The sequence below is a fragment of the Ambystoma mexicanum genome, chromosome 1p, assembly GCF_040938575.1.
Source record: "Ambystoma mexicanum isolate Mex_15411 chromosome 1p, UKY_AmexF1_1, whole genome shotgun sequence".
NCBI lineage: Eukaryota > Metazoa > Chordata > Amphibia > Caudata > Ambystomatidae > Ambystoma > Ambystoma mexicanum.
Genome location: NC_090921.1, coordinates 323,381,153 through 323,393,992, shown reverse-complemented (window position 1 = coordinate 323,393,992; position 12,840 = coordinate 323,381,153). Strand labels below are relative to the sequence as shown.

At 46.6% G+C, this 12,840-nt stretch overlaps 1 protein-coding gene across 1 annotated transcript in view; it reads left to right on the top strand.

The window, feature by feature from the left end:
* Positions 1 to 9,817, top strand: part of MADCAM1 (mucosal vascular addressin cell adhesion molecule 1) — a 61,838-nt gene extending 52,021 nt beyond the window's left edge. Inside the window, exons 6-7 of the mRNA XM_069612409.1 lie at positions 5,944 to 6,681; positions 8,688 to 9,817. Coding sequence (XP_069468510.1) covers positions 5,944 to 6,681; positions 8,688 to 8,833 — 884 coding nt within the window. The 3' untranslated portion in view covers positions 8,834 to 9,817. The remainder of the gene's footprint in view (positions 1 to 5,943; positions 6,682 to 8,687) is intronic.
* Positions 9,818 to 12,840: the final 3,023 nt, after the last annotated feature.

Sequence of the window (12,840 nt, the reverse complement as noted above, 5' to 3'; positions counted from 1 at the left end):
GTGTAGGAAGAAGCAGAACATTTCTTTGAACAGCAGGTGTGTTTGTTTGGGGTTTGGATTGTGCGTGGGAGGGGGCGTGGCGATGGGTTTTGTGGGGAGCAGGGCTAGGCCAGCAGGGAACATAGTTCCACTACTTCTTTACATACACTTCGACCACTGGGGGTGCCGCATAGTGGCCTGGGTACGCGGGGGATCTCAGAGAAGGGAAAGGAAGAGGGCTGCGCACAGAAGGGTGCACCTGTGGGATTGTGACCTTTTGTGCTGCAATCCACTGTGCGTTGCCTGGGCAGAAGAGGGAGTCTTGCCTGATTTCTGCATTTCGGGATAAAGTCAGGGTCTGATGCCACTTACTTCAAAGCCATGAAGGTGGTATGGCAGAAGAGAGGAGCAGAAACAAGACGCTGCAGAATGTTAGGTTGTGTTTGGTGGTAGTTATGTGGGCACCACGAAACTGAATGGCCCCCGAGTCCTTGGGTAGAGACCCTGCAAGCAGAAAGTACTGGAAGAGAGGGGGTTCCGTTAACTGCGGAAGTGGGCCGGGATTATAATGATTTCCTATGTTATTCAGGACAAAATATGTATTCATTTTGCATTTAAGAAGTTGGAATCGCAGCCTCCTGGTGAGCCCAAAGGCATTGAACACTTTGAGAGAAGACAGGTACTGAGGGCTACCAGGACAAAGAAGTCTCAGGCAAGCAGTTCCCCCTTCTTACTTCACAGTGGCTGCAGGAAGACCTTCCTGTCTTCCATAATGAATAGATGCTCCTGCAGAGCTCAAAGCTAAAGTAAGAGTTGTGGCATGGGAGAAGTTGCGAGGCTGGCTGCTAAGGTGTGACTTTTCGCGAGGAGTGTTTGTCCTAGAAGCAGTAAGTCAGCAGGCTGACTGATTCTTGTGGTCACATTGGAAAGCGCTGGCTGGCTGCAGCTGCCAGTTCTTGCTGAATCATTGGTCTTGCAGACACCATTGTTGGGCCATGCTTTGATCTATGAGCAATAGCCAATGTTTCTTGTCAATGGTAGATGCCTGGAGCTGGGGGCCACCGGCTCCCATTTCCAAACCTGCGTGTCATAAATTGCTGGATGAGTATTAGTCTCTCTGCCTCCTTTCAGGGACCTGATTCTCTTTGGGATGCTGATTTCTGGACCTGATTCTCTGTGGGGTGCTGATTTCTGGGCCTGATTCTCCTTGGGATACAGATTTTCGGGCCTGATTCTATTTGGGGTGCTGATTTCTAGGCCTGATTATCTTTGGGGTGCTGATTTCGGGCCCTCTTCTCTTTGGGATGCTGAATTCCTGGCCTGATTCTCTTTGGGGTGCTGATTTCTAGGCCTGATTCTCCGCGGGGTGCTGATTTCTGGGCCTGATTCTCCTTGGGATGCAGATTTTCAGGCCTGGTTCTCTTTGGGGTGCTGATTTCTAGGCCTGATTATCTTTGGGGTGCTGATTTCGGGCCCTCTTCTCTTTGGGATGCTGAATTGTTGGCCTGATTCTCTTTGGGGTGCTGATTTATAGGCCTGATTCTCTGTGGGATGCTGATTTCTGGGCCTGATTCTCCTTGGGATGCAGATTTTCGGGCCTGGTTCTCTTTGGGGTGCTGCTTTCTAGGCCTGATTATCTTTGGGGTGCTGATTTCGGGCCCTCTTCTCTTTGGGATGCTGAATTCTTGGCCTGATTCTCTTTGGGGTGCTGATTTCTAGGCCTGATTATCTTTGGGGTGCTGATTTCTGGCCCTCTTCTCTTGGGTCTTACACCACCAGCTATCTATAGTCAACATTTTGGGCTCATATCACGGCTCCCCTCCCCGAGATCAACCTGGTGTACTCTTGTTATGTTTTCCAGCTTCGTTTTAGTAGGCAGATTTTCCTGTTTTTATTGTCCGCCCGGTTCATGTTGTTCCAGCCTTAACACTCTGGAATCTAGATACGCCACTTCTCTTTACTTGCGGCCTACAATCTTAGATTGCCCCAGGCGCTTCTGGCTACTGTGCTACACCTTATCTCCAGTCTTCAGCGCTCCATCCAGAATTCCCCTTATCTTGACAAAGTTCGTTGTCTTCCTGTTAATCGATGGATTATTTTTGTGTGCAGTGCATACCAGTGACTGTCTTACAATGGGCACAAGCAATACAGCCTGGATACAATTTCCTCTCCAACATACATTCCTTGCTGGTGTTGCCTAGGCAACTGCTGGACGGGGATGACGTAATGCTTTTTATATTATATTCGTGTTTTCACCACTGAACCTCCGCAAAATCTGGTTCTTCATTTCAGCTTCCGCCGGCTATTTGTTATTCTATTGTTCATTTCCAGGCTAGTGGCAGGAAGTCGAGCCTGGTGTCTGTGTGATCTTCAAGTTCGAGAATCCCAGGCAGTGAACTTGGTGCATTGCCTTATTGGGCATCATGCAAGCAACCTAACCGCCCTCACACAGTTAGGCACTGCCCCCTTCTCATTTCCTCCTCACTTCAAACTTTTCTACCTCTGCATTGCCCCCTCCCCTCCAGGGCTTTGAACAACCTTTGTTCATTGCTGGATGCTATACTTTGGAGTAAGTCAGTGTTAGTTTAGTGCACATCGAAGAAAGAGTAGACATCACTCAGGCATTGCAATTCAAAAAGAAATTCACCCATTACTAAGCAAACATCTAGTAACTGTGGAAAAAACCTAGATGGACTCCTGAAAAAAAGCCAAGTGAATGGATCCATTGGAAGCTTAGTCTAGCGGCGAGGCCCACACATTGCAGAATGTTCAAACACACTACTGGCAGGGGCCAGTTCTGGAAAACCCAGAGCAAAAACGGAGAAATGATTTCAGACACGTCGGCACTGCTGAAAGGGGTCGTCCCCGACACCCCCGCCCCACCCTCAGGAACTTAGCCACCCTCTCAGCAGACAGCAAACAGCAGTCTTGAAGGTTGTCAATGGACCTCAAGCAGCGTCTCCCAGCCGTAAACCACTAGCAGAAATGTGGCTATAAGGTTAATTGTGATTGATGGCAACGCGAGTGCTTTAAGTGGAATAGAGAGCCGAGGAGGGGTGGGGGCACTCTGGAAAGGCTGCGGAGCGAAAATGTGCTTGCCATGTCCTAAAGGAGGGGCAGGTAACTTGGACAAGCTCCACCTGCCCCAAACAAAACTTCATGAGGCCATGCAAACATGTATTTTGGGCCACCTGGCATGTTCTCGTGTGCTCTTGTGTGCATCCAGTCTGCATACTGTAAATAACACTTCTGCCATGCCACAACTCTTACTTTAGCTGGATTAGTTACTAATAAACTAAACTGCTGCCTGTAAATATGTAAATAAATCCCTTTCTGGCTCGCTTATGTGAGCAATTCCACCAGCGAGCAAATCACTGTCATTCTGTAAATGACCCAGCATGCTTAATAGCTCTGTAGGTGCTCATTTATGGTTTCAGCTCTCCTATTGTGTGCCTGTCCTGTGATAATCTGTAGCCATTAACCTCCTGTGAGCAATGGCTAATAGTATGCACATATTTCCTGGGGAGGCACCAGTCTTCTCAAACTAAAGTCTGTCTCACTTTAACTGTGCTTTTGCTGGCCCAAGACAGACCTCAATGCGCTAAGCAACCCCTCCTCAATGCGCTAAGCAACCCCTGACATCTTCAAGCGGCCATGAAATCCCCCAGGAGAGCACCAATGAGAAAGGCGAGTTGGACAAATAGCACCAATATAAACCACATCATGTTTTGCATAAAATTGAAGAACATCAAAATACAAGTTTTACATATGGCATATCTGTGACAGTGATTCAAGCCTGCAACCCTTCTGAACACATAAAGCACACTGGCCTTTGTTTAATTTATGATAAGCTACAGTAAACTACCCGTTACATATACACAGTTGGAAGGAGTTCTCCTTTGGGAGACAAGTGCTTGATGTCTTGCTTCAAGAGGAAGATGGCTTCTCTGCACATATTTCTTTCACAGCAGTGTTAATTTCTCCATCCCTACCGTGCCCACAGGATCTTGACTAAATTCATGCTGGGTACTCCTCAGGGTGTGGGGGGAGGTGTGGACTAAGGGAGCACCGGCTCAAGGACTGTTTTTAGAGTCCCAGCACACCTAAAGCCCTGGGCACACCTCTACCCCAAAGCCTCCAAATTAAAAGAATAACATGAACGCATAACATGGAGAAACCTGTACACAGAGTCAATAATGATGCTACAAACTGGTTTGTGTAAATAAGTCTGCAACCTTATTTACTGGAATAGAGGGCCAGGTAGATGCAGAAAAACACTTGTACGAGATGTAATGGCCACTGTCATCGAACTCGGTGGTCATGGGCCAAGGTGCCTCTTCCCTCCATGATATAAGTCATCAATAATGCGCCTGTACACAAGTGTTTCTAGGCGCGACAAGACAAGCAAGGTTGACGGATGGAGGTCAAAACAAATAATCTTACTAGACCTTGTGTCATTCATATCGTGCAAGCACTAGGGGGAGGGAAGCGATGAAGTACCAGGTGGTCAGGGGGAAGGGGAGAGTGCAGTGGCAAGAACGTGGTAAATGCTGCCAGGGTGGTGGCTCAGTAAGTGCAAAGAGGTAGGGGACTGTAGGGTTGCAGATACAGTCCCTAAGTGGGTAGGAGGCCCCGGGGCAGTGCAAGGGGCTACTGGTTGCAGGTAGTGTAGGAGCCTGGTGCCCGTGAGGTTCAGTGGGCGCAGCAGACAGCACAGCACACAGTAGCATCAGCAGGGGAAAGAGAGAAAGCAGAAGTGGAAAGGAAGGTCTTGAGATGCTTCCGGAAACTTAGGTGGTCCTGCTCAAGTTCAAGAGAGGCAGGGAGGCTGTTCCAGAGGGAGGCCCCAGCCGAGGACAGAGATCTACCCCCCACTCTCTGCCTGGAGAAGCGTCTGACCGTTAGAGAGTTGGAGGGGGATGAGCGGAGGGCTTGAGAAGGAAGATGCTTAGGAAGAGAGAGTTGGATGTAGTATGACCCCCAGGACACGCTTACCACAAGGCCAAATAAGATTGTAATATGTCTATATATTGTTCAAACATAGGTAATGGCACTGGGCCCTGTATGTCTATCCTACTTATACCTGTCCCCTTGTCCAATGTCTCATTGTTCACTCTTCCCCATCCTCATCCTCACCTGGTTTACTCACAACCCTGGCATGTTGTAAAGGCAACGCTCGCCCGGGATTGCCTCTGCCATCTGTTGCTGCTTTCTGTGAAAGTTATTTTGGGTGGAAATGACATCCTGATTGTTCAATACATATATTATGCATATGCAAATCAAGTGCCTGGCTCAGTCCAAACCAACCCCACGGCAGTGAAAGACCTGGTAGGGACAGGAATAAGTGCCACTTTGAAGGGCAGAACAAATGTTTTTTTTTCTCCAACTCAGCCAAAGCACCACTACGACATCACAGCCAGGAACCATCCACGGTGGTTAGTCTTTTGCCCCACTCCCAGGAGCCTCTGTTCTTTCCAGCGTGACCTCCGCCCCATGCCATACAGTGATCTTGCACACTCTGGCACCTCTACCGCCACCAGAGGGAAAAGGTTTAAATATAAACAGGCTTCAAGGGTCAAGCTATGATGGCTGTAGACAGGAGTCCTTGCTCCGAGGAGCCCAATATAGGGGCGCAGGGAGAGGGGGTTTATACATTCATTGCAGTTTTCAAACTACAGAGTGCTATCTTAAGTGTGGTCTCTGCAAATAGTATATTTGGCAGGATCAAATTAGCCAGGAAACAGTGGAGGCCCTCAAGCCAACCCCCACCCACACCACCAAGGGAATGTGGTATCTAGTACCACACCCAGTTGGTGGCTCGCCCATAATGGACGATGGAGTGCACAAGTCAACAAGAAAACAGACCCGGGGTTAAGACATGTCCAATTTGCATTATCTGTATCAATCTGTTCCTTCCAACGCAAAGCATTTGTTCAATAATTAATATCTATGTTCTATTCATAGCTGGGCATACCTCTGCTGCAACATCTGCCCCCAGCATGGCACACCCCATCACCGCAGTCACCATCAAACCAAACTCAACAACTGAGACTGCAACTGCCAGGCACATCAAAACAGAGACGGCCACAACCCACGTGGGCACAAGTAAAACAGCAGCCACAGGTGCCGTCCCGAGTACTGACGCTGTAACCACCAGAGTGAATCCCACGTCTGAGACAGCTACTGAAATGAGCTCAAGAACGGAGTCATCAAAAGTGAACTCTAGAAATGAAACTTCAATCACCAGGTTGAGCACCAGAGCTGAGGCAGCCACCACCAGAGCGAATCCCAAACATGAGACAACTACTGAGATGAGCTCAACAACCGACTCCGAGGCCGCTACTACACTGAACCCTGCAGAAAAGACTGTCATTTGCAAAGGGAGCCCCAAAAACGAGACCGCAACCAGCAGAGGACACGTCACAAACGAGAATGCAACAAACATAGTCATTCCCACTACTGAGACTGTATTGGCCAAGGGACACCCCGAAACTGAAAGATACTCTATAAAAGGGTACTCCCCCACAGAGATTCCTACAACCAGAAGACGCTCCTCAGCTGAACTACTATCCTCCAGATTAAGGGATTCTGCTGCCAGGAAGCGGTCCTCCTCCACCAAACATGCTGTCATTACCAGACCAACCACAACTCTGCCAACATCTTTCAAATCAAAGCAGCCCACGAGAAGGGCACCTCCTGAAGGTAAGTTAATAGAGGCTCAGGAATAGCTTGCATGCCTCTTCAAAGCCTTGAGGGTGGCATGGCATGAGGGAGGGGCAGAACGAGTGAGACAGCAGGATGTTGGGTTATGGTGGCTGCTTGCCATGTAGGCACCACGACCTGAATAGACACTGAGCAAAGCCCTCTGGAAAAGACCCCGAGAGCAGACTGAGTTGGAAGAGAAACCATGGTATGTCACATAAGTGCAGCTGTGGGCAGGGATTATAATGGGTGTGCAGTCATAATGTCGAAAATAAAAAGTCGAATGACAAAAATGTAGAAAAAAAAATGTCGAAAACAAAAAAAGTCGAATCTATTATTTTTTTTATTTATATGTATTTTTTGGGTTTGGTAAGTATAAAAAATGGGTAAAATTAAAAAAAGGGGGGATGGAGGGAACCCCCCCATTTCGAAAAAAAAACGTATTGAAAAAAAATTCAACTTTTCTTTTCGACATTTTTTTTCTCGACATTATGACGTTCGACATTTTTGTTTTCGACCAAATGACTATAAACCACTATAATGATTTCCTGTGTAATTCAGGACAAACATATATGCATTTCGTACTCAAGGAGCTGGAATTGCAGCCTCACAGTGAGGCCCAAAGGCATGGAACACTTTAAGAGAGGCCCCAGTTCTAGCTTGCTTGCAATTGGGGAAGGGCCAGAATCAGAGGAGGGCTGGGATAACAAGAAGGGGTATAGGAGGTGGGTAACTACAAAGGTGGAATGAGGAGAGATTGTAGGGAGTGGTGCAGCACAGGGATAGTAGGTGACGGTGCCCGGGTTAGGAACGGGGGGTGCAGGGGAAAAGAAGAGAACAGAGAGGTTATTGGGAAAGAGGAAAAGGGTATAAGAGGGATTACTTTTAGTGAGGAGGAACAAGAAGCAGCATAGGTCGACCACCTGGTCCCGACCAACATGCAACTGCTCATAGGCAATAGTAGGGGGCAAGAAGTTGGGGGGCAACCAGCTAGTGTCCGCAAGAGGAATAGTCGACCACTGTGTTGTCTATAAATAGACATACAAACTCTTTTTAACATCTCCGAGGAGGAAAAAGGCATCAATATTCGAATCAGGATTCTAAGAGACAGATGCTTTTCATGCCTGAGGTGGCCCCCTCCTAGGGTTCCGAAGTCAGCCTCCTGGCCAGAGGCTGCATGAGGGGTTGCTATGGTGAGGGCTGAGGGTGAGGAAGACTGTAGTCATAGCTGGGCATTTAAGGGATATGTGCAGGACACAGGGCACTGCCTGTGTCACTCCAAGATTTCTGGGGCAGCTAGTGGTGGCAGCAATCCTATTCCAGATGAACTAGGATAGTGCGAGGAGGCTGTCCCTGTGCAAGAGGAGGGACAACTAGGCGAGAGTTTGTGAACACTGCACTCAAAGCTGCGGGGCAAGTGCCACAGAGTTTGGAGGTGAGCGGTTACTGTTCTCCTCTCCTTGCAATACCTCCAGACCTCTAAATATATTTTCACCATACGCACTGCAGCGCTGTGAAGATCCCAAAACATTCTGCAGGATACACCCGATTGCCTGCAAAGCCAATCGCAAGGGGCTCAACGTGTAATTCTGCGTTTGGGGTCTGCTCGTTCTTTGAACATGGGCGAGGCATTGCACCTGTGACTGAAGGGCTAGGGTAAAAAGATGAATGGGGTCCAAACGGTATCTGTGTGGAACCCGCACACCAGAAAGCTCTCTAGTTCCAGCTGCCCCCGCTATTATACAGGTCCCTTGGAGCGGACGCCATTAAGCTCAGTACGCTATAGGGCGCATACCCACAGTAAATGAAAAGGCTGAAGAACAGCATGTACTTAATGGGATCTGGTAGCTCAGACAGGTGCTCATACCTTAGATGGGGAAGAGATGGCCCACAAGACTGGGGCTCTTGAATCATGTTGATCAACGAACCACGCTATGTATTGTTGTCTTGAAACCCATCATACAATATGTTCCCTTATTTGCCTTGGTCTCTCTCTCCTTCTGCAGTTGGGGTGGACATGGATTCTGTTGCTGTTTGGACGGTTTTCTCAGTCCTGGGGCTGCTCACCTCCAGCGTCGGGATCCGGCATCTCTGGAAGAGGCTGAGATTTTGGGGGGCGAAGAAGGGGTCTTTTGAGCTCGACAGACTGTGAGAAACATTAGCTCATCATCTACGCTCTACAAGAACGCCCCCCCTTCCATATGTGAAGCTCCAATGAGTTAAAACAAAGGTATAACACATTCTATTTTGCAAAAAAGGACCCTAGAGCATTCTTTTAGAGGAGAAGCAATGGAGGTGCTCTGGGGACTTTAATGATGTTCTTGAGGGGTAACCGAACAGCGGGAGCCAGGGCAAGAGGCAGGAGTGCAGACAATGTCTTTTCCACAGCTACTGAAAACACCAGAAAATGTTGAGGGAAATAAGGTCAAGAATTCAGGTCTGATCTGGACGGAGCAGGACCTCCTTACCTAGAAATTGATACTGAGGAGTGCAAGCCGATGAAACCCCCGGAAGCAGAAGGAAGAACACGTCTTCGCTTGGTAGCTTGGAAGGTCACAGTGGAAGGGAGCCGTTCTTGCTATAGACTGGAGGGAAAGAGACAGACTTGCTGCCATAAAGTTAGGCTTGTCCCTGCAGGTGATCCGATTGGCAATTGATGGGAAACATTGAGTCTCTTGCAGAAGCTTCACTCCCTTCAATGCAGCTGCTTGTGGTGTCCTGGAAACGTCCCTGCTATTCAACGGTGTCATATCCTGGAGGTCTAATTGTCCATCTCGACTCATCAAACACTTCCCCTGCTTTTCCAGGTCAGGGGTAGGTTTCCTAGGCGCTATACACATTTGCTTATAAACCACTGGATTTTTGTTTTTGGACACATTTCTGGCTTTGGGTCTTGTGTCTAGCTTGCAGACGAGCTAGTGGGGAGCGCCATTGTAAGTAGCTGAATACAAGTGGCAAATGCCGGATGAGACTCTTGCCAGGGGTGGGGGCATGGGATCAAAGGATTGGTGTTCCTGCACATCTCCCCAAGTGGCAGGGCTTTCCGGGAGGACAGCGAAAGCAGTTGTTAGGGATGTTCTTGATTATATTTGTACAAAATATGTAAATAGATGAATAAAGCTATTTTGTCATATTATACCGTTGTTTCTTTGTTCTTTTCTTGGTCCTGTGGAAAAGGACATGGCTGAAAGGAGGATGAGGCTCCTCATGTTCTTGGCCTTACAGGGTATCAGCAGAACGCTGCAGCCGGTGAGTAGGGGGCTGGGAGTGTGGAGGGGAGAACTAGAGCAAGGTCACCCACTCAGTCCATGAGGAGAATGGCATTAGGCTCCTTTTAAAGCCGTTTGGCTTTAGGTTAGGGATGTAGGGGACCAGCAGAACATGTGACACAGATGATGAGTATGTTTCAAGGGTTTCTGTGTTCTTGTCAGGCTGAGATTTGGGATAAAAGCCTACAGGAGTTTATCTAAAAGGAACAAATAAGTTTGAATTTCAGAATGACTACGACTTCTACTGCTTTCTAATGCCTGGCTATGCCCTTATAATGTCTTGCTAAGCCATGCCTTGACACATGTGGGTTAATTGTTCAACATTTTACTTTCTAGCTTATACTTTACTGCTCCCAGATGCCCCACTATGGTCCTGCCTACTGGGGTTTGCCCCATGTGTCTCACTGTATTCTGCTCCTGTTCGCTGAAATGCAATCTTCCCCACTTCTGGTTTTGCACTCTGGTGTCCTACTTCGTTTTGCAGTCTCTGGTTCCCAGTGCAATCAGTGTCCCGCCATGCTTTCTGCTATCTGATTCACATGGCTGGCACCAAGACACTGCACCTTTATCTCTTAGCATGGTGAGGTGTTCCTAGGGGCCCCAACAGGACTCTTGCCTCTCTGGAATAACTACTCTGAAATTCTCTCTCAAACTATGCTAACCCACTGCCTACTTGGTACCGAGCACTGCATGCTCCTTAGGTCTTCCACCCTTCTTGTTCATCTGCTCCCATCCAGGACCACCCACTGCCCACTCTCTACTGCCAGAGATACCAGCCCTCCTTACACGCAGGGCACAATAAGTGTGTCTTTGCCCAGGATGTACCCCTGCCATGAGGTCACCATGGCCCCACTGCAGGGATGTTCCAAGTTGCCCACCAGACCCTCCACTAACCTACCTGCAGGAACACTATTAATCTCTATGCTCTATGCAAACTATATGCATACCAACTGTTAAAATCTTTCTTTTAATTTAATTTAGTTCATTGCGTCTGGCATACAAACAAACCTTTTACGCTTCATGAAAAACATAAACTAAGAATACATTACATACATATTAATAAATACATTTTAGAATGAAATAACATTACAATCAAATGATTTCATACAAATAGATATTGAAAACGGTTCATATAAGTTAATAAAAGTAATGAAACCTTGTTGTCAATATTAACTATACCATAAGCATTTCTAAAATAGCTCCTTGTTATTTTGAGACAGAAGTTGACGATGACTGCCGTGTCACTCCGAATGGGAGGAGGCAATCAAACTGGATCTTGTGCAGTACCATTCGGACCAATAAAAGACGCAAGACGTTGCCATATGTGACGCTGCCTAAGACAGGAACAAAGATCTGGCAGAATGCAAAAAAAAAAAACAGAATTGGTCAGTTTGAAAGTTTCTGACGTCACTCGCAAATGTCTCATAACCAACCTTATATGTCTTAATTAAATAATTACATTCAGTTAGCGAATGACGAGTAGTGTCTAAGTCAGTGTTGCACTGCAGGTCACAGAGGGTGCTCGGTATTAGGCTTGCATTGTGTATTTTAAGTAAGGCTTCAACCAAGCAACCCCCTTTTGTGCGAGTGAAGCTTTTAATCGCATTGAACTTGCAGTTGGAATGATATGGTTAGCCAAAAACTGTTGACTGAGGGTAGAGCTAAAAGGAATACCTAAGTGTGTGTAGCTTTCAACCGCTTCGATGTGGGGAGGAAGTGATTTCCCATACCAGTTTATTATGTCGTTTCTTCCCAATTATCAGTATCTTGGTCTTGTGATTAATCTGAAGGTTCTTCGCTTAAGAGTACTCTAACAAAACTTGGAGCGATCTTTAAAGAGGTTCCTCCCAGGAATTTTTGTGGTCTTGTGTATTAATTGCTATATGGTGAATACGTTATGTAGAAATGCTAATACCTCTGTAGAAACCGGTTTGCTGGTTCCGCAGGAGGTTATATTGTTCTATCCAGTAACATAGATCTTATAGTAAAATATTACAATATATTTTACGGGAGAAGTCCACCATGGCCAGCAGACAGTAATTAGTGAGGTCTTCACAAGGGCCGCTCTTATTAAGTAGGATTAAAATGGACCTCCTCCGAGAATCTGATATTCTGCCTGTTCGAGATATTTTGGAAAATAAGTTGTTAAATACTTCTGACCAAAATGTGGGCTCTTCCCTGATGACAATATTGGTTAACCGTCCGGCCCTGGAGCCTTGGACGTTTTAAGTTTCTGTATGAGTGTGTAGATAGCCTGTGCTTCCCTGGTATATCTGCAACTAATTCTTGTTCCTATGCCTGCTTGGATGTCTTTGTTAGAAAAAGGCTTCTTGTAGTAGAGCACCATCATATGATCTATACAAGCAGATTCAGCGACAGTGTTGAGCTCATGTTAAATAGAACCACTTTTGTGTTTTTGGCATATTTGCCAACATTTAGTCTTCAGTTTACTTGTTAATGTGTTCTTCTTGTCAGGACTGCTATGAGTTGGAAAAAGGAGTTGGCATGTTGAGGACATTCTGTACTCACTTTAATGAAAATTATAAGAATAATGCCTATGTGTCCCTATTGCTAAAAGGAATACCCTGCCTATTGTAAGGAAAGCATGGTATCAAACAGTATGACAGACACAAGTGATCAGAGTTCAAGGGTGTTTAACGAACTTCAACTGGGTTTGAAAAACACGTATCTAATCCTAAATCTAAAGATGGGAGCAAGCTACGACCATCAAATAATAATAATGCAATCCTAGTGGTGTCATGTCAAAATAAAAGGGCCTATACTAATAAACCTATTGCCATTCCTTACCTCTAAACATAAATAGTGTGGGAAACAATGTTATGCAAAAGAAAAGTGTTAAAGTAATAATATGTGAAGATATTCAAGCCGT